Source organism: Thunnus thynnus, chromosome 18 (genome assembly GCF_963924715.1).
Source record: "Thunnus thynnus chromosome 18, fThuThy2.1, whole genome shotgun sequence".
NCBI lineage: Eukaryota > Metazoa > Chordata > Actinopteri > Scombriformes > Scombridae > Thunnus > Thunnus thynnus.
Window position 1 is genome coordinate 2,773,858 of NC_089534.1, and position 23,131 is coordinate 2,796,988.

Sequence of the window (23,131 nt, forward strand, 5' to 3'; positions counted from 1 at the left end):
TCATAAAAACAAAAATAGGATTTCTAACCCTCTTTCCACTTTTATTTGAATACAAATACAAATACAAATACAAATACTGGGATCTCTGCACATCCCTTTTCCATGCAAATGTCCTGTATAGTTTAGTTTCATATATAGGGTGAGCCGGGTAGACAGTAGTACTGGCTTACACTAACAATTCTTGTACTTCCGGCATGTTGTTAATAAACCCAAAAGGACATAATCAACCCAGACTTTAATTTAGTTGTTTTTATAAACTATAAATAGAAACATTTACACATAATTTTCGGGGTATTTTCAATATTAGAATTCCATTATGACTCTTTCCTGGTTAGCTCACAGTACTAATATTGTTTATTTATTAATGAGGACCCCTGTTAGCTGCCGCCTTAATGACAGCTAGTCTTACCAGGTTCCACTGGCTTTCTGACCCTGCAGACACCATGAGGCTAATCTCACTGTGTAAAGCGTCCTTGGGTCGCTATATAAATCTAAGATATTATTATTCTTATTGATCCTAAAATGAATTAGCAGTTGTAGTGACTTACGGTGAAAGGAGAACGATGGTGCCATCAGGGAAGATCGTCTTCTCGTTGCCATCAGGCTCCAAATATTTGATGGTCTGGTCTGGAAATAAGATCTCTCTCTTCCCCTCAGGGTGTCGCTTCTCTGTTACAGAAGGAAACATGTTATGAAAGAAATACCAGACGTATCAGTCGTAGTCATATTGCAGGAAGTCTGTTTTCTTTTTCCATCTTGTGTTTGAGACATTAAACCACAATGACTGTTTCCTAATGAGAACCGCACAGTTCTCATTAATCAAGATAAGGAAGATGTTTGTTCTGTTGGCACATATCTCATCTAATCTTCACCAAACTTTGTAAATACCATGTTTAAATGATCCTGGACTAAATTTATGAGTTCATTTCTGGGTATTGCTTGTCTGTAATTGGTTGCCAGACTTTTGAAGGTGTGGATGATGCCTTTGACAGGTCAGCATTCACACACGCTTTCTGCAGGAAATGCATTTCTAGTTCCAAAATGAGATCTGGTTTGATTGGTTTCATATTTCATAACGGACATACTGTATGCACTGTAGATTTTTTTTTGATAATGAATATATTGCAAAGTCAATAAATACAACACTGATTGGTGGTAAAGATGCGGAATATTGGTCTGATCTAAAACTCTGACAATATGCGTCTCTCACCAATCTGCTTGTTGGGGAAGTGAAGGACCTCCAGACCACTTGGGTAAATGGTTTGTGTTGTCTCTGAAGCAGCGTAGTAATACACCTGTAACAGAGATCAATATTAACTTCACTGTTTGACAAGTGATATAAAGACAACACAGTACAGCAAGCAACACTAAGCACCAACACAGCAAAGGATTTCATAGATTAGTACTGTATTTAAAGCCCTAAAATTAGGATTTTAAACACATAAAGGTAATGAAGAAAGCCACCCAGCTCACCGTTTTCCCATCCTCCAGAATATGTTTGATATCTCCATTTAAGAACGTGACTGTTTTTGTCTTCCGGTCTGCAGAAATCACTTTCCTCGTTCCGTTACCGAAAGTCATCAAGCTGCAGGTGTTTGATAGAAGTGGTTTCATCTGGACAGAAAACGAAATCTGACAATATGTTCATCAGTTTGATTCAAATGGTGATTTAAGGTTTTATCATAGTGTAAACGATTTATAAAGTAAATATAACACTACTTCTGGTCACGTCAGCAGGTAGCTCCCATCTTTTAGATCTTTCTGAATTATTTTGAGGAGAATTTTGTGGGTTTAAGAAGGATGTAACCCTCATCCTAACCCTGACCCTAACCCTACCAGGATCCTTACCAGGGAGATTCTAAGTCAAATCCTATTGAAAAACCTGATAGGAAGAAGAAAATAATAAGACACCAATAAAATGATAGGGGTGAATTATGTTTAGTATCGTTGTCTGATAATCTGTGGTCTTGTCTTAATGTGTGTATATCCTGACACGTCCACCACTGACAACTGTCTTGTCATGTTATTATGTCTTTTGTTGTGTTATATTGCACAAATTAAAAAAATACAAATAAAAAAATATGTTTAGTGTGATTATTATTAGTTTATATTAAAGATTCATTAACTTATTAGTACAATGTTATCTTCAACCCTAAAAGAGTTCTATTCCTTGATTTCTACTTCTAGTTTTTTTGCTACTTCTTCAGACAATTTTATCTTTTTATAAGCATTTAATTATTAAACACGTGGGATTAACTCATCAGTTTTGGAGGGTAAAATCAAGTTTGGGTGGTGCGGAGTGACAGCGCTGGCACAGGGAGCGTATCGACTTACACTTTATAAACATGTAATGAGGTCAGTCAGTGGTTTGACACCATCTTTTGTCCGTCCTCATCAATTATTGCTGGGGTGCTTAAAGACCACTTAACACTGTATTATATATCTGAATAATTTGATACCAACAAGATTTACGCAGCAGACACAAAGGTGAAACCTAGAATGTCTGAACAAGATATAACGCAACGTGATAGTGTGTACACTTAGCGCTGATTATTATATGTGCATCTATTTAAGTGCATTTCATGCCGTTTTAGTTATCAGAGGTTGTTGCTTACTGGTGCTGACGTCATACATCAACAGACCAAATATCTTTTACCATTTATGTCACTTCAAAGTGTTGCTCTCATCCTCCAGCGGAGGGCAACGTGGCTCCTTTATTGCAACAGTAGCAGCCAATGAACCAACAGCAGCTGAAGCACCATGAAAACATTTAAACTGGGAACAAACCATCATCACCACCTGTCAAATACTGTAATAAATGACTTGAAATAACTTTTACAAGTCGATTAGCGCTACTGTGACCCATCGTCTGCTCTAGTCTTTAAACATGACAGCTGACTGAGAATACATTGACTTGTGGACACACACACATGTGCACCAGCAGTCACTCTGCAGCTTGTTTCTATTCATTTTGACAATGTGTTTTCAATGAGTCTGTCAAATGTATGATGACTCCTCTTTACTTACTCTTAACTAAACTCAGCATGATTAAAGAGAAAGACACAGTTCCCCTCAGGTGAACTAGCCCCAACATCAGGATTTCATTTCAACTGTTCATGCAACATGTGTCATTGAGGCAGTAGAGTGATCAGTAGAATCAAAGGCAAAAAACAAGTGTCAGCCAAAAGTGACGGCGACACAAATGTTTGAGATGTAAAGACCTTTAACACATGACTGATCTACAAATCATTTCTATTTGAAATACCTATCATATACAGTTTATCTGCAGATTATCTGCAGCTCACACTGAAGGCAGGAACAGGTGATTAAAAGCAGTAAAACAACAGAAAATAGAAAATTTAAATGGACTAATGTGCTACGGGATTCAATGTTCAAGGCACTGCTCACTGAGTGTTAAACCCACTATGTTAATATGGTGTCAACATTGGTATCAAACAAGATCGTGTGAGGATAATGCATTGATTATACTTCTTCAAATCACAATAAGGCAGAGAAGAAGAAGAAAAAGAGGAAGACTATATATTATACCTCCGTCTGTCGCTCCTGGGTCTCAGTGTGTGTTTGTGCAGTACGTCTGTCGGCCACTAGAAAGCTCCGTGGCCTAACTGTGAGTTTCTCCTTCAGCTCGTGGTTTTCTCTGTTCAGCTCCTCCAGCTGGCGTCGAACTACGGACCAATCACTCTCTCTCTGCTTAAGCTGCTGCTGAAGGGCCTCCATCTGCTGCCTGAGGGCCTGCACACACACGCACACATGCGCACGCACACATGCACATACGTATGCAGCACACACACAGCCAGAACATGAACAGCACTGTTCAAAAACACATAGCTGTGTATGTGACTCATGTGTTGACCTAAAGAAGTGGGAGTATGTTTGCAAATGTTTGCACAGATTTACGTGTTTAACAGCTCGGCGTCACACCTGATTACAAGATGACAGGAAGTAGTTGATTTAAGTCAAAACAAAACTAATGACTGTGGCGTCTTCTCCTAAACCATCCAGGTACTTGTAGAAGATTATACACCGTAAAAACTGAGATTATTCCTCTTGAAACTTTCTCAATGACTCTAATCAAGCATTATTTTATTTCTATACAAAAATACTGTTGTCAAAGCACTCTGTTGCTATGTTTAGTCTCTGCGGCTGTCAAATAAGAGCTGCTTTTCCCACGCGTACTGACATAAATTTCAAGGCGATCCTAATTGTTTCCAGTATGACAAGCTGATGAATGACGACAGAAAAAAAAAACAGGCAGCGACTCGTTCAGACGTTGTTCCAAAAGACAGTGCAGAGTAATTAATAGGAGATGTGCTGCAAAACGTCTGCCAGGGAGGAAATCATCGGTTCAACAGAATTTGATTATTAATCATCCAAGCAAGATCGAAATTAGCCAGATAATTACTTGTAATTTCCCTGCAGCACTCTGCTTCATATTCTAAAAAACAACTAAACAATCTATCTTGATCCAACTGTGGTGCACGGTCAAGTTTAACATTCACTTAGTCTCTTAATCCTTCAACTGAGAGGCTGAAGTGGTACTTCAAAATACTGGCATTGTGTGTGTTTTTTTTGTGTGTGGTCCAATGCAGGTGTTTAATAAATGTTTCTGCATCCTTTCAGCAGCTGTCGGACCGTTTTGCGCTTACTTCCCACTTTTTTGGATACTTTAATGCAATACTTTCCTTAGTTTTCGCAATCTGCTGGAGGATTCACATCTTTATGATTCTCAGATTCATAACTTAAGTATAGAGTCACTCGATTGGATTAAAGTTATTATGGGAGACAGATTTGGGGGGAGGAAATATTGCGCGAGGATTAGGGAGAGATTCTGGGAAGCGAAGCATGATTTGATATAATGTAAAGTGTTATTTACTTTACCAAGGCCTTGTCTATCTAAGATTTACAAGGACGCCTCCGAGATCTGTGACAGATGTCTTCAGGCCCCTGCCAACCGTTATTCATATGCTCTGGCTTTATCCATCCTTGTTTACTGTAACTTCTAGTCAATCATTAAGAAGTTGGAGATAATATGACTGTTTCTGTGAGGAAGGTTCAGTGTATTCGTCAAGGTCTGAGGTCATCAAGAATTCTAAGTTTTAAGATATTGCAACCTAATAAATTAATTGTGGAGGGGTAAGGTGTGACAAACTGTGACACACACTGTCAAACTGTGTGTGTGTGTGTTATTGTTCCGGGTCTAGCTGGTTTGGTGCACAGTTTTTTCATAAACACACATGTCTTTGTTCCTTGTTGAAACATCATAAAAGGCAGGTGTATTTGTCTTTGATATAAATGTTGTATAATCCCGCAAAACCCAATAAAAAAACGTTTAAAAAACAGAACTTGTTATCTGCTAAATGCAAATGACACGGACACACCGGTAGCACCGGTTCTGCAACATACACACCGTCGGAGGGGACGGGGTATTCATAGCAGGAAAGAGCTTCTCATAAAAACAGGGTAGTAAATTATTACCAAGGCATGTACGTGACACATATACATATTGGAATGACAAAGCAATTTCAATGGAAGCAGTTTGACCAGATATACATCTACGAGAAGTCATTAAATCCGCCAGAATATAACATGATGAGACAGGTGGTGTTGTGAAACGGGCCCATGATGTCATGTGAAACATTGACGGAGCTTGTTAAGCAACGCTGTGGCACAACAACTGCCAAATCAGCATTTCTGGATTAAAGGATTTGCGGGCATTGATTCATCTTTTTCCTCAACATTTCCTGAACATTAAGAAAAAGAGTTAAAATAACAAAATCAACGATGAGTTTAATATTACCCAATAGTTGCAACACTGAGTGGACCTGGTCCTATTTCTTAAAATCAAGTTAATATCAAACCCCTGCACGTCATTATACTGGTAATACTGGTAATTTCTCCCAGCAAACACTGACCTGGACAGCTTTGGATTCCAGTTTGTTGAGACTGTGTTGATTTCTCGTCGTGGCTCGACAAAGGAAGCAATCTCCTTCGTGTCGCCTTTCAAGCTCATCTCTCCGATCCACTCTGTGACTGCATAAAAGCAGAGACATTCAGGACCAGCAGTAGTCTGCAATGTCACCCATAAAATCACAACTCTGTAATTTTAAGAACACTCTCAGTAATCGTTGTGAGCCTGCGCATTGTATATTGTCTAATTTCTTTTTATTAGTGTGTTTGTTACTTTCTTTGTGATTGTATTTGACTGTTAACCTCTATAAAGACAGGTCCAATAAATAACAGAAAATAGGAAATTATTTAGATAATTACACTTTCAGATCCTGAAATATTAAAAATTAAAAAGTTACAGGGTCTTTAAGGACTACAGCATTCATCACCTGTTATTGTGTCATTATATAGTTTAAGACCTGACCTAACTAACTGCCAAATCTGAGACCCAAACATAAGACTATAAGACTATAAGGGCTATATTTTTGCTTTGTTTCATCCAGAAATCTATTTAAGAGTTTTGCTTGAAAATAACAAAACCTGACCCGTTAACCCGAAGCTTCACACATCAAAACGGCCGAAACCGAAACCTGACACTGTACCTGAGCTGTCAGGTTTGACCCGGATAGCAAAACTATTAGTAGTACTATTAGTAGTAAATTATTAGTAGCATGTGGTTGCTTTACATGATCAGTTTCAATTGTAAAATCCTGCACCATAAATTACACCTCATGACTTGCAGATACCAGCAGTACCATCATTTGTTGAAAGTTTCTGTCACAGTAAAAATATGAATTTGGTAAAAAAAAAACCAACATGACCTTTAAAAACGTGGTTCTGCAGTTTCAGTTCAGACACCAGCTAACATGGTTTCGAGAAATGAATATAGATCATTGCTTTTAGTTTCAGCTTTTGATCCTGTTGTGGTAGATTTCTCGACAAAGTGTTAAAAACAGTTGTAATTTCTGCTGTATTTATGCAACAGGTGACAAACTTTGATGTCTCCTTTGCAAATATTGTGCTGACTTGTGGTTGTGATCTCACGGCAGTAGATGGAAATACTTGATAATCATTGAATACTGAAGTAAAGCTGAACACAAGAGTTGTGGCATTCAGTTGTTACAGATTTGGACAGATTTAGTGCGTGCATTCTGTCGGAGGAAGGAAAAGAAGATAAACCAGAGAGGAAATTTAAACTGGCACTACGTTAAACTGATAATGTGACACAAATCTACTTCCTGCCCAATGTATACCTTGCAAAATGTTAATCAGTTGATCAGTAGTAGATGTACAAAAAAAATCTATTTTACAATCAGAATATCATCTTCTTTTTACTTGCATTAAGCTGATGAAGTAAAAAGACAGTTCTGTGAATTTTTACTCCTCCGCATCTGTCAACACGAAACTGGAGGTTTACATAAGCTTGTGCAGGCAAAACTATCAGAAAACCACAAGACTGTTTTACCTGTGAATTCCCCTCGACGTCAGTGCCAGTGTTGTTTCATACATAACATCTGGTCTCCTGTGTGGTTTCAGTGAGCGTGTCCTCAACATTTTCTGACCACCTAGACATGGAAAAATACACCTGCGTAAATACAATGAACACATTCAATATATGAGGCTTTTGAGAGGCAGAATTATGGAGATTTTTTATTATTTTGTCTCCTTTCTTCTTGTTTTTCCAGTTGCTTGATTTATTTATACTTATTTATATACAGACAGGTGACAAATTAAAGGAGAAACCAGTACAGGTCTGAATGCTTGACCCCTACAGTGAGGGGGTCTGGGGGCTCTGTTATGCTTTGGGGGGCATTTTGCTGGCATGGTTTGGGTCCACTTGTCCCCTTACAGGGAAGGGTCACTGCTATGATGAAACATTTCTATCCTGATGGGAGTGGTCTCTTCCAGGATGGCAATGCCCCAATGCACAGGACACAAGGGGTCACTGAATGGTTTGATGAGTATGAAGATGATGTGAATCATATGCTATGACCTTCACAGTCACCAGATCTCAACCCAACTGAACACCTATGGGAGATTTTGGACCGACGTGCTTAACAACGCTCTCCACCACCATCATCACAACACTAAATGAGGGAATATCTTTTGGAAGATATTTTTGAAGAAACTTTTTATAGCCGATTTAAGCCGAAACTCAGAACATAACCTGCTCCGGACCAGGTTAAGTATGCAGCATAATTTACCATGGTGATCTAACCAGGTGAAAAGAGAGCCACCTTCATGATACAGGGGGCAGTTGATCCTTTTCTTGCAATATTCTACAAACCAAACACAAAACTGAGTATTTCCTGTTCACTTTAGTCCAGTTTATTATCAATCATAGCAGAATCACCTTAGACTGACCTGATCTGAGGCTATGTTTTCATTGAAAACATCTACAAATGTCGTTTAAAAAAAAACAAACCTTTTTTCATTTTAAAAAAGGTTATCATATTTACAACATTTTATGATCAGAAGACTTTGATTGTTTCCGTAGATTGGTGTTCATCCCTCCAGTAGAGTTCAGAGACTGTAGGATCAATAACAAGGTGTATTGATGCTGTTCTGGTGGTCCAACACCTTACTAAGACACTTTATGTTGGTTTTTCCTTTAGTTTGTCACCCGTCTTCTTGTTCTTGTCCTTGTTGGGGGATAGGGGAAGCAAAAAAAACAAGAAGAAAGAAAAGAAATATTTGTTTCATATATGTGAAACAAGTTTCCAAGACCCAAAATAAATAAAAACTGAGAACTAGAACAATTTTAAAATGCCTCTTGAATCACTTGAATCCAGACCATTAAATATGTTCAAATAAAAGTTGATACTGGCATTCAGATTACCAGGAGTTATATCATTTCTGCTGAAGGTGCAGGATTGTCGCTGAGGCCCTGGGTTTTGTCTCTGGACCTTCTCTTCATCCTCTGGTGGGTTTACATGGTAATCCTGGAGGCTGAGACGGCGAGGAGGACACTGAAAGGCTGGTTCATCTTCATCCTCACTGCTGCTACTACCACCGCTGCTTCTAGTGGAACGCGTGTGAACTGTGCTGCACTCTGGAGGTGTTGAAGCTTGACTTGTGTTGTTTGGCGTGGTGAGAAAAAATGCTGTTTTTGTCGTAGCTTGTTTTTGACCTTTGGCCTGACTTGAGCCTGTGTTGCTTCCTGGTCTTGACTCGCCGCTCCGGCAGAGATGAAAATGTGTTTTCGTTTCATCAGAGCCTGTGGATCCAGTTTCCACATTCAAGCCTGAGACTCTCTCTATGTGGTCGTTCACTGTCTTAAAACTAACAATAACTTCCTGATTTCTCAGGGCCCGAGGGGAGACTTTATCGTCCCTCTGAGGGGGGGAAATGTTGAAATGTTGCACTAAATTTGATTCGTACACAGAGTTTGGATGTTTGGGCGTCCAGACGTGTGAGTTGTTGTGCTGCATGGATTGTTCCCATCGATCCTCAGAGGTCACAGCCATTCTTCTAAGAGGTGCTGTGACAATTTTCTCTCCAGTTTCACTTGTGTTTTTCATTTCTTGGTGCCTGAAACTTTTTTCTCTAGAAGACTCGCTTGACCTGGATTTCTTTCCACACCTGTTGACGTGTAACTGACTAACTTTCTCTTCTCTTTCCATCTTCAAGGGAATATCAGAGATCCCTTTTATTTGGACGCGTGAGAACAGTGGAGTGTAATATTGGGGCTGTAGGGGAGTATTAAAGTTGGTCTGTTCTTGGCTGAGAACCTGGGAAAAATCCTCGTACTGAGCCTGGATCTGTGTTTGGGTCCGTCTCTGGGTATCTTGGGCTGTCTGAGGATTATATAAACCAGAGAAAAGGTCTTGCAAAGTCCCAAACTCTCTGCTATGCTCAGGCTGCAAGGTCAGGGACTGGAAGGTTTCAAGCTGTGTTCCCTCATCGTTTAAGACCAGAGACGGAGCAGACGAGCGCCTCTGAATGCCAGAGGTTAACTTCCTGCTGGGCTCCTGCTGGCTGAGGGAAGCCCTCCTCTGCAGCTCCTGCTGGTCACTGACCTTCAGTGTATTTCTGTCCATCCTGGAAATGCCCTCAATATTCTGGAAGAAGTGTCGTCTCTCTGTCAGGCTATTCACCCCACTGCTGGTCTGCAAGAAGAGAGAATGAACAAGAATAATTTCAGGGTCAGACACATGACCTTGATTAAAAATGTGATTTTTCCAAGCATACTTCCAAGTCTAAAAAGAAAAGATTTCTGTTTGTGCTGCTCTGTGGTGGTACTGTTTCCCCTTGAACACAGATGTTCTGTAAGAAGTCGGAAAACCAGCTGCCAGCCACATAAAGAGATAAAAAAAAAACAAATAATATTCACTTGGAGAAACCTCACAAGGTGTTGCACAATGGGACATGTCCCCTTAATGAAATAATGCCTCTTTAATAACACTAACGAAGAAATGCCTCTTTAATGTGTATAAAAAATAAAGCCTGCAGGTGTTTAGGCTATCGTGGGACAACTTCTTGCACGATGGGCACTAAGAAACCAATGCAGGACACTTGATTTATGTTATGGTAACTTCACATCAGAAAGAAAAAGACCAGAAAGAAGACACAAAAGGGCCTGAACAGACCAGAGTTTCTGTCTGACAATCTTTTCAAATGAGGTCTGCAACCAGTTTCTCTCCTCTCTTAAACCCCAGAAAAAGGGCGTTGTCACACCCTGAATGGCCTGAATGCACCCAGCTGGGATCCAGTCCCCACATTCTGCACACAGGTGATCTGCATAAACCCTCCAATCAAACCAGACACGCAACTATCCGAATACGGAGCGGGGAGACAGGGAAATGAAAGCAAGTCCCACAGATGGTTGACTGCTACAGCTCAAACGGCAACTCTCTCATTTATTAGGCAAAGCAAGTTTATTTATAAAGCACATTTCAGCAACAAGGAAATAGATTCATCAGATTAAAAGGAAAGTGATGCAAATTATCTTGTGAAATAAAAATAAAAAATGTTTGAGGTTTCCCTATCTGATGTGTATTGTTTTGTTTATTGTGATGTACCTAAAGGTTTTCTTGGTTACGTCTAATCTGCCAGTTGTCCTACATATATACTACTATACTACAGACAGGTGACAAATTAAAGGAGAAACCAGCACAGTGAGGGGGTCTGGGGGCTCTGTTATGCTTTGGGGGGCATGGTTTTGGTCCACTTGTCCCCTTAGAGGGAAGAGTCACTGCTAATCAATACACAGTTGCTCTGAGTGATGATGAAACATTTGCTATCCTGATGGGAGTGGTCTCATCCACGATGACAATGCCCCAAATTCACAGGACACGAGGGGTCACTGAATGGTTTGATGAGTATGAAAATGATGTGAATCATATCGTCACCTTCCTAAAATAATGACTGAAGTCATTTTTTGACAAAAATGTGCCTGAATCATCTCCTCATGATGCCCACATCCTCAGTTGAACAGATCATGCGATTCTAACCCTGCAGTATAACGGCCTATGTCAAGAGTGTGACTAAATCGTTATATTGCATTGTTATTCAGACTTTTTAGTCAGCATTTCAGTCAGCAAAATAAGTCCATGAAGCTAGCATTTAGCAAAGAGTGGAAAGGCTCCAGAATCTGTGGCTGTCGCAAGTGATTACAATGCTTCCTGTTAACTCTTTCTGCCTTTTAAACAATATTTCATCTACAGTTTTTTGTCTCATTTGTTCCACATTATATGATCTAATTAAGAAAGATTTGAATACCGTATTGTAATCTAACAGCTAGAAATTATGAGTATAACTAAAAAAAAACATTACAAAGGATCCTCTTTACTTTTGTGTTTTTATTTAATGAAAATCTCACTTGAACCATAATATTAGTAATCATAACATCATTTGGCCCTAGGGGTGCATGCACACCATAATGATTTTTTTGTGTTTTCTGAGACACCTGAAAAAATGACTGAGGCCATTATGACGATATGTTATGATATGCTTCACAGTCACCGGATCTCAACACAACTGAACACCTACACTCTCCACCACCACCATCATCACAACACCACATGAGGGAATATCTTTTGGTATCTTTTGGCAGAATGGTGTTCATCCCTCCAGTAGAGTTCACAGACTTGTAGGATCAATACAAGACAGCATTGAAGCTGTAAGACACTTAATGTTGGTTTTTCCTTTAATTTGTCACCTGTCTTCTTGTTCTTGTCCTTGTTGGGGGATAGAGGAAGCAAAAAAAAAACAAAAAGAAAGAAAAGAAATATTTGTTTCATATATGTGAAACAAGTTTCCCAGACCCAAAATGACATCTTCAAGCTTTTTGTCTTGTCAGACTAACAGTGCAGTTTTCAATAATATCAAACTAGAGACAAGCAGGAATCTTATATTTTGCATAAACAGTATCTGTACGCACCTTAATGTGAACATTATTGAATTAATTTACTGTATAATGGGAACATTATTTATTTTGCTGTGTTTTTTTAATTCTGTATTTGTTGTGAACACTCTGTCTCTTGTGTATATATAATTTGTCACCCATCTGTATGAGCTGTATTATAAACTACTAATAAAACATACCTGCAGCGGTTTGGACTCAGAGATTTCATTCAGCTGCTCTTCTACAAACTCTCTGAAGTCATCTTTCTCCCCCACAGCAGCTTTAATCGGCCTTGATGCCCAAACAGAGTAAAAGAAGAACAATTAAATTCTGATCGGAAAGTAAGGAAATGAAAATACTATCACAGTAGATTATAATTTGGACATTATGGACATTAGAGTTGGGGAAAAAAGCAAGAAAACAGCGACACCAAATATAGTAATCGCTGTTGTGCAGTCCAGATATGTTATATGTTTACAAGTAACACCCCAAAAACCTCTGAGGAACACTGGAACATCTCCAGATTTCTGTCCTGCGGTCTGGGTACCTGTCTTCAGGTTCAGCAGGCAGGATGATCCTCACTGCAGAGGAATTGGCCGGGTCCTGGTCTCCATCTCTGTGTGCAGTCTGGTTCACTTCCTCATTGATCGTAGATTCATGTCTCTGCTCTGTTTTTACTTCAGTACATTTGCTGCCATCTGAGTGGACAAAGTTAAGTTTATATGTAATGCAGATGGTTTAGAGTGAAGTAAGACTGACATAAACTCAGACAGGAGGATGTAATGACGCACTTCAAACAAAAGTTTCCATTAATGTGAATGATTTTACAACGTCCAGTTTCCCTTTTTGTATTTCTCCTTCTTCCTTTGATGTCACGCAGGTATGTATGAATGAATGTACGCATGTATGTACGAAAAAAAAAAAAAAAGCTTGACTGTGAGCTGCGAGCTGGATGTGGGGCCAAACATCTCAGTCTCCTGTGAGATTGTATGGATGAAAGTGAGAAAACTCCACTTCACTGTGAGTTATAGCAGCAGCTACAACTTTACAGTGTTACTGGAGTCACAGGTTGGTTTGACAATCCCAGTCTGAATCTGTCCGACAGGCTGCAAATTTCTCTTCTCCTTTGCTGCTGCACAGCTGATTCTGATAGATTCAAACACTTGCAATAAAAATGTCATCACTTATTCCATTAGGTGAATGATCATTTCAGTAGCTCTGTTGGTTCATTCATAACCAGTTTGGATCTTGTATAAATCACAAGCTCTGACATGTTGACATGAAACCTGTTGAACAAAATGCTTTTCACTTGATTCTAATCGTTATTATAAACATTAAGTGTTACTTGCTAATATTGAATGTTTCTTACAAGCTAGTCATTTTTCCTAAGTGCTGCTGATTGACAAGAGAGCATAAGTTGAAGGAGGGTAATTATATGCACATCATGTAGCCTCTGATGCAAAGAATGCATGAACTCTTCCGCTGTAGCAGATCTCATACACTTAGTATTATTGCATATTCTTTAACTGATGTTGAACTGGCCTTCAACGTCTTACACAGGTGAAGAGGACGTAAATTGCATTTGAAATAATGCAGAATCTGGTGCTGCCAACGTCACCTGTTACACAGACCAGTGTATTTTTTGGTGTTGTTCACCATTGTGGTCAGAATCAGAGAAAAAAAGAGGACGTTCACCTTTTGACATGGTCGGAGAACTGGCACAAAAGAAAAACAATCTCTGTTTGGCAGTATTGTTTGAGTAACAATCTGATTGTGACAGACTGTAAGTTACTTAACTGTGAAACACTGAATGTTGTGAAACACTACCAACTGAAATACTGAGTCACAATGACTATTGAAACATAGTTGCTACTGAATACTGTTGAAAACTGTTAAATATTGAGTAACAATAGGTATAATGGAATATGTATGTATGGAATATAACAAAATTGCAAAATAAACTTTTTGACTCATCAGCAACTGACTGACCATTTTGTGTCACATATACTTACTCCTTGTAAATGTCACCACATAATAACTATTTAATTAACAGTAGCTAGCAGCACACCGGCAGCAAGTGACACTTTAGCGGAGAGATGCGATGTCGAGTAGCTGATGTCTCATATGGTTAAGAAACTAGGAGCGAAACTAGGACGTTCCTTCACCTCAAACCATCTCGAGTGCTTCTACAGTTTTGCAGCCCTGTTTAGACGTGCATAAAAAACTGTCCACACTGTACACGCACAAACATGAGTAATTTCCTCTGATCCATCATGCCAGATATTTGACTATTTTGGTACAAACATCTAACCACCAGTGTGACTTCTGGGTATGGGTAGTCTTCGGAGAGTTACTCAGAACAGAAACAGAAAATCAAACCGTATTTGGTGCTTAGTAGGCATTAATTTCGGATGCTGGCTGTGGTTTTTAATGATACTCTGCAAGTTAAAACGTTGCTACGTTCATGCTCAGGGGTTTTTCCAAAGGTATGATCTTATAAATGTGTAATATTGCCCATTAATTGGTTGTTTTTGTTGGAATTTTCAGCACTTAATCTACTTGTTTTAAGTTGCGTAGCGGATATTTATGGGAAGGTTGTTCCACAGTTTTGGTCCATAATAAGAAAACACTGCCTCTCCATATGTCTTTGTCTTAACTGTTGGTACATTTATTGCTGTAATGCAGGCAGCAGCTAAGAGTACAGAGGGAGACTAAATATGGAGGTGCCAAACAATTATTCACAATCTTATAAACCAGTAATATTATTTTAACATCAATTCTAAAAGAGACAGATAATCAGGGAGAGGGATACTACATAAAATCAATCAATAATATCAATCCTAGTCATTATTCTTCTCATTCAGGTAGCTGAGGCTGTGTTGTCTGAGGAGAGAGTACAGGATAAGGAAGGGAGGGGGGGGGGTCAAGGAGCAGCTAAAAAAATGAAGAAGTGGTGACGAACACAGAAGGGTACTCATCTGCAAAAGGTCAAATCTGAGACAAGATAGATTAAATCAAGGATTCTTGTGACTTTATCAGTTGAGCTTCCAGATAAAACGCATAGAAAGCAATAAAAGCATTCAACCTGATAGAGGGGGATTTCCATCCACATATGAAGAGTTCATCTGCGAAAACCAATAAACGTCATCCTTTAAAAAAACAAACTGACACGACGGAAAACTGTAAAATAATTAATGTTTTTCCAGGTAAGTGCAGGTTGACTTATTTTCACTCAATCAAAACAACCCAACTGTAGTCTGATTGAGTGATTACCTGGAATTCACAATAAAAAAAAAACATGATTTATGAAAATTTTTTAAAAAAGGAGATACCTGCTTTTGCAAATTAACTGTTCATATATTTATTAAATAGATAACCGTGTTAAGCCTTCTGACAACCTACTGTCATAAAACAGGTGACTTTTAAATCACGAATCAGGTCTGGAAAGAGGTCACGTCCTGTGCCTGTGTCAGTGGAGAAAGTCTGAGTTGTCTGGACTTGTTGCTCCGGCGGAGAAGCGTTTGAAGCATGCAGAGTTCGAGGCATGCAGAGTTGAATGTGAGGCCCTAGGCTAAACCCCCCCACCCTCCTCCTCCTCCCTTAGGACGCGACATTCCATGCAAACCCCTTTCTACTTTTCCTTACATAGTAGCAGACATTGACAGCAGCACTAAGTCCATCTCCTGGTCATATAAATCTATCAATTCCCAGGGATCCGTATGTACGTACGTAGAATTTTTAGCATCTGCGGAGGAGTCGGGCGGTTTTAACAGTGAGCGTAAACAGTGACACAGAGGCTGTCATTCATGAGAAACTACGTAAGTCGGACAGTAACGTCAGGGATTTACTGAACCGTCAGAATTGCAAAATGGTGAATTCTCACAGTTTGAGCCAATAAATAGCAGTATGCTTTTTTTTATGTTTCCATAATGTTTTCCTCATATGGTTGGCTCTCTGTCAAAAGTCAGATCAGATTGTGCTACCAGTATTTGACTTGACTCGGTTCACGCAGGCACTTGACGGGGCAGGTTCACAATTTTTCAAGTGTGTCTTAAAACAACAGTCAGGTGTACATATGAACAGTGAAAGAGGTTTTCCTCGCTGTAATCATTCCTCCTGTTCATACTGGATATTAAAACATCCTTCAAATGTGCTTTCAATGGAAGTGATGGAGGCCAAAATCCACAGCGTGTCCACACAGTCATTTAAAAGTTGATGTGAAGCTTATATGAGGCGTCAGCAGTCTGAGTTAGTCATATCAAGTGGATATCTGACACATTTACAGTCTTTTTAGCATCAAATTCCCTCTTTGTGTTTCCTCGGACAGTGTTTCCCTGTTGAGCTGTGGAGGAAGTATAGTAACAAAAAGAGGGACTTTGGCTCTAAAAAGACTGTAACGTTGAAAGATATCTACTTGATTTGACTCATTTGGACGGTTGAAGCTTCATATTAGCTTCATTTTTGCACAGAAGGAGGACTGTGGATTTTCTTCCCCATTACTTCCATTGTAAGTGCATTATGAAGGGATCTTCTAATGGTCAGTACGAACAGGAGGAATGATTACAGAAAGAAAAACATGTTTCACTGTTCATTTAGGCTCCTGACTGTTGTTTTAAGACACACTTGAAAAATTGTGAACTCATCCTTTGAGACAACTACCTTCAGACTTTTTTTCTGTTTTCATCATTAAAAATATCTCTGCACATTAGGGCTTAGTTTGATATTTAAACACACTAAAAACAAGCTTTGGTTATATGTAATTTAAATGGTGTTAGCCTTTGTAAGTTCACTAGACCCACAGGGGGAAAAGCAGCTGGTGACTCACCTCCTCAGGCTATAAAGGAGGGGCTAAAGCTCAATAGCACGGCAAACCCAAAGGAGTCGCCTCCCATTTGCTCTGCACACTGACAGAATTACTTCAAGACCTTCTCTGACTCTCTAAACACAGGACAGAAAAATTCAAATGCAGAAACATGCACAAAGACTGAAAGAAGAATTGAAATCGTTTTAAGAGGATTACAACTGAGGACATTGAGGAACTTGTTTGGCAGGATTTTGTTTCCTTTGTGATCTGAAGATAAGGGCTCTTGTTGCAGCTTGTAGAGTGAAACTTCAGTCAAGGAAGAAGGATACATTGCTTATATATGTGGGACACAAATCTTTCCAGCTTGTAATTCATATTTGCAAGTTACCTGGCAAGTGTATTTGACTGTTGAAATGGGAAACAACAGTGCTTACCAGCTCATTGAAGATTGCAATGCCACAAACAAGGCACTGTATAAATTTTATGCAGCTGTCATGATTGTGATTTTCATCTTGGCTCTGCCTCTGAATGCATCTGTTCTGCATCTCTTCATATTCAAACTGAAGTTCTGGAAATCCAACACCAATAATATCTTCCTTTTCAACCTGGTGGTGGCAGACATTCTCCTGCTCTTCTGTTTGCCCATAAAGGCTTACAACTTTATCGAAGGAGAAAGGAGGAGTAGTAATGACGTTGTTTGCAAAGCTATGCTCTTCATGTTGTTTTTAAACCGAGGGGCCAGCATCGCCTTCCTGACGGTGACCTCTATCGATCGATATTTTAACGTGGTCCACCCCGGTCGCAAGAATCTCCTGAGGGCTATCAAGAAATCTCCTCAGATCTCTATCATCATATGGCTGCTTCTTCTGCCTCTCACCATCCCCACCATGCTCCAGAACTTCGACTGCTGCAACAGCCACAAGAGCGAAGATGAGCCGAAGAACGACGCCTTGATCAAGGTACAGTGCATCATACTTAATGTGTTATTATTGGTAGGTTTTCAGCTTCAGCACAAAGAAGGGGATACAGTGCATGAGTGTACAGTACAATGACTCATCCCGAACTGTTCTGCTTCACGTGACATCTATGTAGAAAGAGCAGTTATTATCTCATTTACATGATGTATGCTGCGGGCATGTAGCAACAACAGCTTGACAACACTGTCTGGAGTGTTTTGATGTCAATGCTTACATCAAAAGCTGCATCAATCTTATTTATGCAATGCAGAGTTCACACACACAAAATACAGAAGTACTTTGTGTCAATTGTAGTTACTCAATTTATTATGTAAAAGAAAAAAAGGGTTAATGATGTTGAAAATGATAAAATGATTGATTTTGTGTGTGTGTGTGTGATTAAGTGGATGAGAAGCCTTATCAGAAATGAAGTCTGTGGGTCCACGGTGGCCTCTGAAGGGTCAACAGAGTAGTGGTGGTTATCTCACCAGAGCTATTTTTGCACCAACGCATTGCAAAAGTTGAAATGCGTTGAGCCTGGAGTTTGTCAATCTGCACCACACATGCCGGAGCTACAATTTGGACAAGATTTTGTGCATGCTGAAACTGAAAACATATCTAAATTATTAGAAAAAAAGGGAAGAGATGCTACGTTGGGAGACCTCAGAGTTTGTGTTTAAATATTAATCCATTGTTTGCAGTCAGTTTAACACATGGTTAGATTTGTTTCACTGCTGAGTTAATTGGTAGCAAGAAGCATAAGTATTGTTGGTTACCTTTAAATATACCTGATCAATGGTGGAAAGTAACTAAGTTGATTTTTCTAAGTACTGTACGATTTTACTCTATACTTCTACTCTGCTACATTTGACAGTCTAAGTTACCAGTTACTTTGCTGATAAAGATATTTAAAAAAAACATACAACAGGCTTAGTAGTTTTTAACCTTTAAAAACATGTACAACATTTCACATAAAAGCATCTCGCAGCTCTTGGTTGGGAACCACTGGACTAAACTAGCTAACTGTATGTAAAGCAGTTGAAATTAGCTCCACTTTGACCAGCTACAACAGTAAAATGCCACTGAAGCACTGAGGCATCAGTCTTAGATTAATAATTTATCAATCAGGGAAGATATTCCTCTGCAGAACAAGCTGCTAATACTTCTGTACTTTTACTTAAGTAGGATTTTTCATTCGGGACTTTTACTTGTAATGGAGTATTTGTACATGGTTGTATTGGTAGTTAAATAAAGAATCTGAGTACTTCTTCCACCACTGTCCAATGTGCAGTGATTTACTTACTGATGGTTAAACTTTTTAGGGACACTAAGGCCAACCAATCAAGAACAAGACCTTGTTGTTGATGTACGTATATGACAATTAATTAGATCTTTTATCTGATTTAAGGACGTGGTGGACAGTGTGCGAGAAGCGGTCTTCTTCACCCAGATCATCATCCCCTTCATCATCCTGGTCTACTGCACGGTGCGCATCGTCAACCGACTGAGGAAAAAGACAGTCGGGGATAAGACCAAGCTGAGGAGAGCGGTCTTCCTGGTGACATCCGTCATGGTGGTCTTCTCCTTCTGCTTCCTCCCCTGCACCATAGCCAGAGTGGTCCTGCTGGTCGTCCGGGTCAAAGAGTTGGCGGAAGTCTACCAAGATAAAGCCGCTGTGGCTTTCGACGGCCTCATGGTCCTCTCCTACATGGACTGTCTACTGGATCCGCTGGTCTACTGCTTCTGTAGCACCAAGTTCAAAGCGCTTTATCTAACCAATTATTTCCCGTTCTTGCAGAAAGGCATTCAAGTGCCGTTAGACAGCTCAACGGGACAAAACTCACACCCTGCACGCAGTCATGTCATCTGAAATTCAAGGGAAAGAGACTGGATTTGACACCTGTCCAACCCAACAGCTTGCTACCTGAGACTGACAGTGCGCCCCAAAAAAATGTAGTTACTTTATAAACGGGGACTGTGAATGTAAAGTGAAAACTAGACGTGCAGTAATTATTAAAGTTTGTATTTTCTTAATATTCTGAAATAGAATAGATACATGTAATATAAACAGGAGGGACCATTAGCGTGTCATGTGTTCTTCTGTATATTCAGTATACTGCAGTAGTGATTCAGCATGTGAAATTATCTTCTATTAGTCTAAAATGTATCAATGTTGGTGGATTTTGTTTGGTGAAAGGGAAAGGCCCTCAGCCAAAGTACACACATCTGTTTTTCTGTTTTGCCTGGACAACAAAATGAGTAGTTCTGACCATAAATATTAATAAATAGCTTTCAAGTGTTAGAGGCCAAAAAAAAACAACCCAGGAATTTTATCTTTCCAATCATACCAATCTCACAAATCTTCAACAGTCAAACAAGCATTTGTGTTTTTAAACCATCAAGTTGAGGCTCAAAGCTTTTTTTTTTAAATCTTTAATCTGTAAAATATATTTTCTATTAAACTGTACAGTGGTGACAAATTTTAAACTAAAGAGGAAAAAAAAATAAATCATATCTATTAATTATAGACAATATTCACTAACATGGCTTCCTTGTGTTAGGGGATTAAATGTGTGCACACACTAGAGACATATTAGACTGTGATCAGTCACCCTTTTAAATAATCCTAAAGGCCCAAACAGGAAGCTGGTTATTTATGTTGATTTAAGGACTCTATAACTGTTTATACTGTATATGGAGATAAAACTGTACATATTTTATGTCTGGGATATTTTCTAATAAACATTATTTATAATAAAGTATAAACTGTCTCGCATGGTGTTGGGGAACCTTTGATGTTTTGAACGTCCCAGTCTGACAACCATGAAACCAGCACACTGACATGACATGACATATTTCACAAATGTAAAATGTCCCTAATAACCTATGAGTCATGCCTTCAGCCAGACTATATGACCCTTACTCACAGATACTCCACTGCGCCTGGATAAGTCACCTGGATGGTTTCACTCACCGTGATGACATCATCAATAATAACAATGGAGTAAAGTGAGGGTCTGTCTGTTGTTCAGTATCTGGCTATAAATAGATGAGTAATTCATTAGGTATCACCCAGAGGGAGTCTGGTGATTCTGGGTTAAATGTCTTCTAACTTTGACTCAGCTGTTTGTTTTAGATGTTTCATTGTGTGTCACAAAAAAAAAAAAATCCTCCCATTATTGCTTTGTGTTTATTACAGCGTTATTGAAAATGATGTTAATTTAGCATAACACTTAAAATTGGAAACACAACTGAGAAAAACTTGTGTTTAATTGGAGCTTTAGAAAAAAAAAGTTGCTGTAAATCAAGAAAACAACAAAAAGACGGGAAGAAGATCCCTGGATACAGTAGTTAATGTACAATTAGATTTAAAGCGCTTCAAAAACGTGGCTACGTGATTAAAAACAAGACCACTTCCTACTTACCTCAAGGTCACAAACAAACATAACAAGAACTGTATATATATATATATATATGTATAAACCAGTAATCATCAGTAAAGATGTGAAAATGTGAGCAACAATATTCATCACATCTACCAAACAACAATGTGTCATAAAGTGTATAAAAACAAATATTTACAGAGTAAAGAGAGGAACACATGTGTCATATAAAGTATGACCTTCAATAAAACAATATCAGAGCTGATGAGCAAACACACTTTTAACAGCCTGCAGTGGTGTTTTTTGTGTACTTTGTCAACTAGTTGTGTAGCTTTGACCGGAGCAGAGCTGGATTTTCGTGTTTTTACAGTACGCTGATGAACACTGAACAGTCAGAATTAATTAAATATAAAGAATAGAACTATAAATGTACCAATAGGACCAAGTAGGACATGTTTAGGATTTATTTATGGGCTCTGATATCTCTCATTTGCCATCACCAACATCAGGTGTCAAACGTAGCGCTACAGCCACCAGCGTCAGGTGTTAATGACCTACATCTACAAAGTGAGAAATGCCTTCATTCATTACAGTGTTTTCGGTTGTAGGCGTTTAAATGTGTCAAACTTGAGCAATTCAAGTAATGACAAGTCATCCTGGCATGAATGCAGCAGATATATTAGCATTATTAAATGCACGATTTGTTTTGTTACAAAGAGAAATAAATCCTATTAACACTATTAATGTGATCATTTGTTTTTAGCTATTCAAAAGGATTTATGGTAAAATTCAGGTTTATATCACCCCAAGTTATTTTTTTTATTTTGTGTCTCAATAAATGCTTTAGATATTTTACCCCTGAGACAATCGCTCCATTGAGAGAAATACATTGTTTTTCTAACAGAAAAGTAGAATAACAGAGCAGGGATCACTTTCAGAGATGGGAGACTTTATCGCTGAGTACATTTCTGCTGACTGATCCTTCATCTTTGTTCTTATCAAAAATAACTTGAAATATCTTTCTTTATTGAGACTTGATTTAACAGGTTTGAACTTTGTATTTCCAGCTTGGTATTTAACAGCATACCTTTACTGATAAGAGCTGCTGTCTTATAAACATCCCCACGAAGTTCAGATATGAGTCACCTTTTATTTAAGCCATTTTGTAAGTTCTGCCCCGGGAAAAGCGTGGATGTGGTTTTTATTACTGGCTCTATTGAGTCTGAAAAGCTCCATGGGTGTCCTCCCCCAGAAAATTAAAAAAAAAAAAATTCCCGCATATCTACACCACCTAACCTTTGGATTATGTCAAGAAACAGTCACCTGCACCAGTCTAGATAGAATGAGTTTGCTATGAAAACCAGGAATCATCAAGAACAGTTTATAACTGGGTGTATGAGGACAGGAAATGATTATTAGAAGAATTATATTCATACTAGACCAGCGTCAAGGTTAAACAAGGACAAACAATTTATATAAATGAAATAGTCTTACAACACATCACATTATGATTTGTATAATTAAATCTGGTTAATCAATATTAAACCAGAGGGTTGCTGTTCTCAATACTCACAAGACATCTTCAAAGTCTAACAACTGCAACAAAGTAAAAACAATTGGATGAATGAAACGGCCTCACAGCAGCTATCTACTTCCAATCCAACACACAGGTTCT

General features: G+C 38.8%; 2 protein-coding genes across 3 annotated transcripts in view; one reads left to right on the forward strand and one right to left on the reverse strand.

Moving 5' to 3' along the window:
- The window catches only part of si:ch211-140l13.3 (uncharacterized), a 46,055-nt gene that overhangs the window by 1,357 nt on the left and 21,567 nt on the right, over positions 1 to 23,131 (reverse strand). Inside the window, exons 6-14 of one of the 2 annotated variants that reach the window (XM_067572346.1) lie at positions 12,861 to 13,011; positions 12,514 to 12,604; positions 8,807 to 10,076; positions 7,433 to 7,532; positions 5,934 to 6,051; positions 3,550 to 3,753; positions 1,474 to 1,632; positions 1,211 to 1,295; positions 549 to 669 (exon numbers count right to left, since the gene is read on the reverse strand). In XM_067572346.1, coding sequence (XP_067428447.1) covers positions 549 to 669; positions 1,211 to 1,295; positions 1,474 to 1,632; positions 3,550 to 3,753; positions 5,934 to 6,051; positions 7,433 to 7,532; positions 8,807 to 10,076; positions 12,514 to 12,604; positions 12,861 to 13,011 — 2,299 coding nt within the window. The remainder of the gene's footprint in view (positions 1 to 548; positions 670 to 1,210; positions 1,296 to 1,473; positions 1,633 to 3,549; positions 3,754 to 5,933; positions 6,052 to 7,432; positions 7,533 to 8,806; positions 10,077 to 12,513; positions 12,605 to 12,860; positions 13,012 to 23,131) is intronic. The other variant, XM_067572347.1, reaches the window with a different exon arrangement.
- On the forward strand, positions 17,200 to 20,844 carry gpr31 (G protein-coupled receptor 31). The gene is made up of 2 exons (XM_067572814.1): positions 17,200 to 18,076; positions 19,482 to 20,844. The coding sequence occupies exons 1-2, from the start codon at positions 17,531 to 17,533 to the stop codon at positions 19,941 to 19,943; spliced, it is 1,008 nt and encodes a 335-aa protein (XP_067428915.1). The 5' UTR covers positions 17,200 to 17,530; the 3' UTR covers positions 19,944 to 20,844.

What these genes read in the sequence shown, in the direction of transcription:
- gpr31 (XM_067572814.1), top strand. Translation starts at nt 17,531, where the DNA reads ATGGGAAACAACAGTGCTTACCAGCTCATTGAAGATTGCAATGCCACA. An exon ending in AGAACGACGCCTTGATCAAG is followed by an intron (nt 18,077 to 19,481) that starts GTACAGTGCATC and finishes ATCTGATTTAAG; the next exon opens with GACGTGGTGGACAGTGTGCG.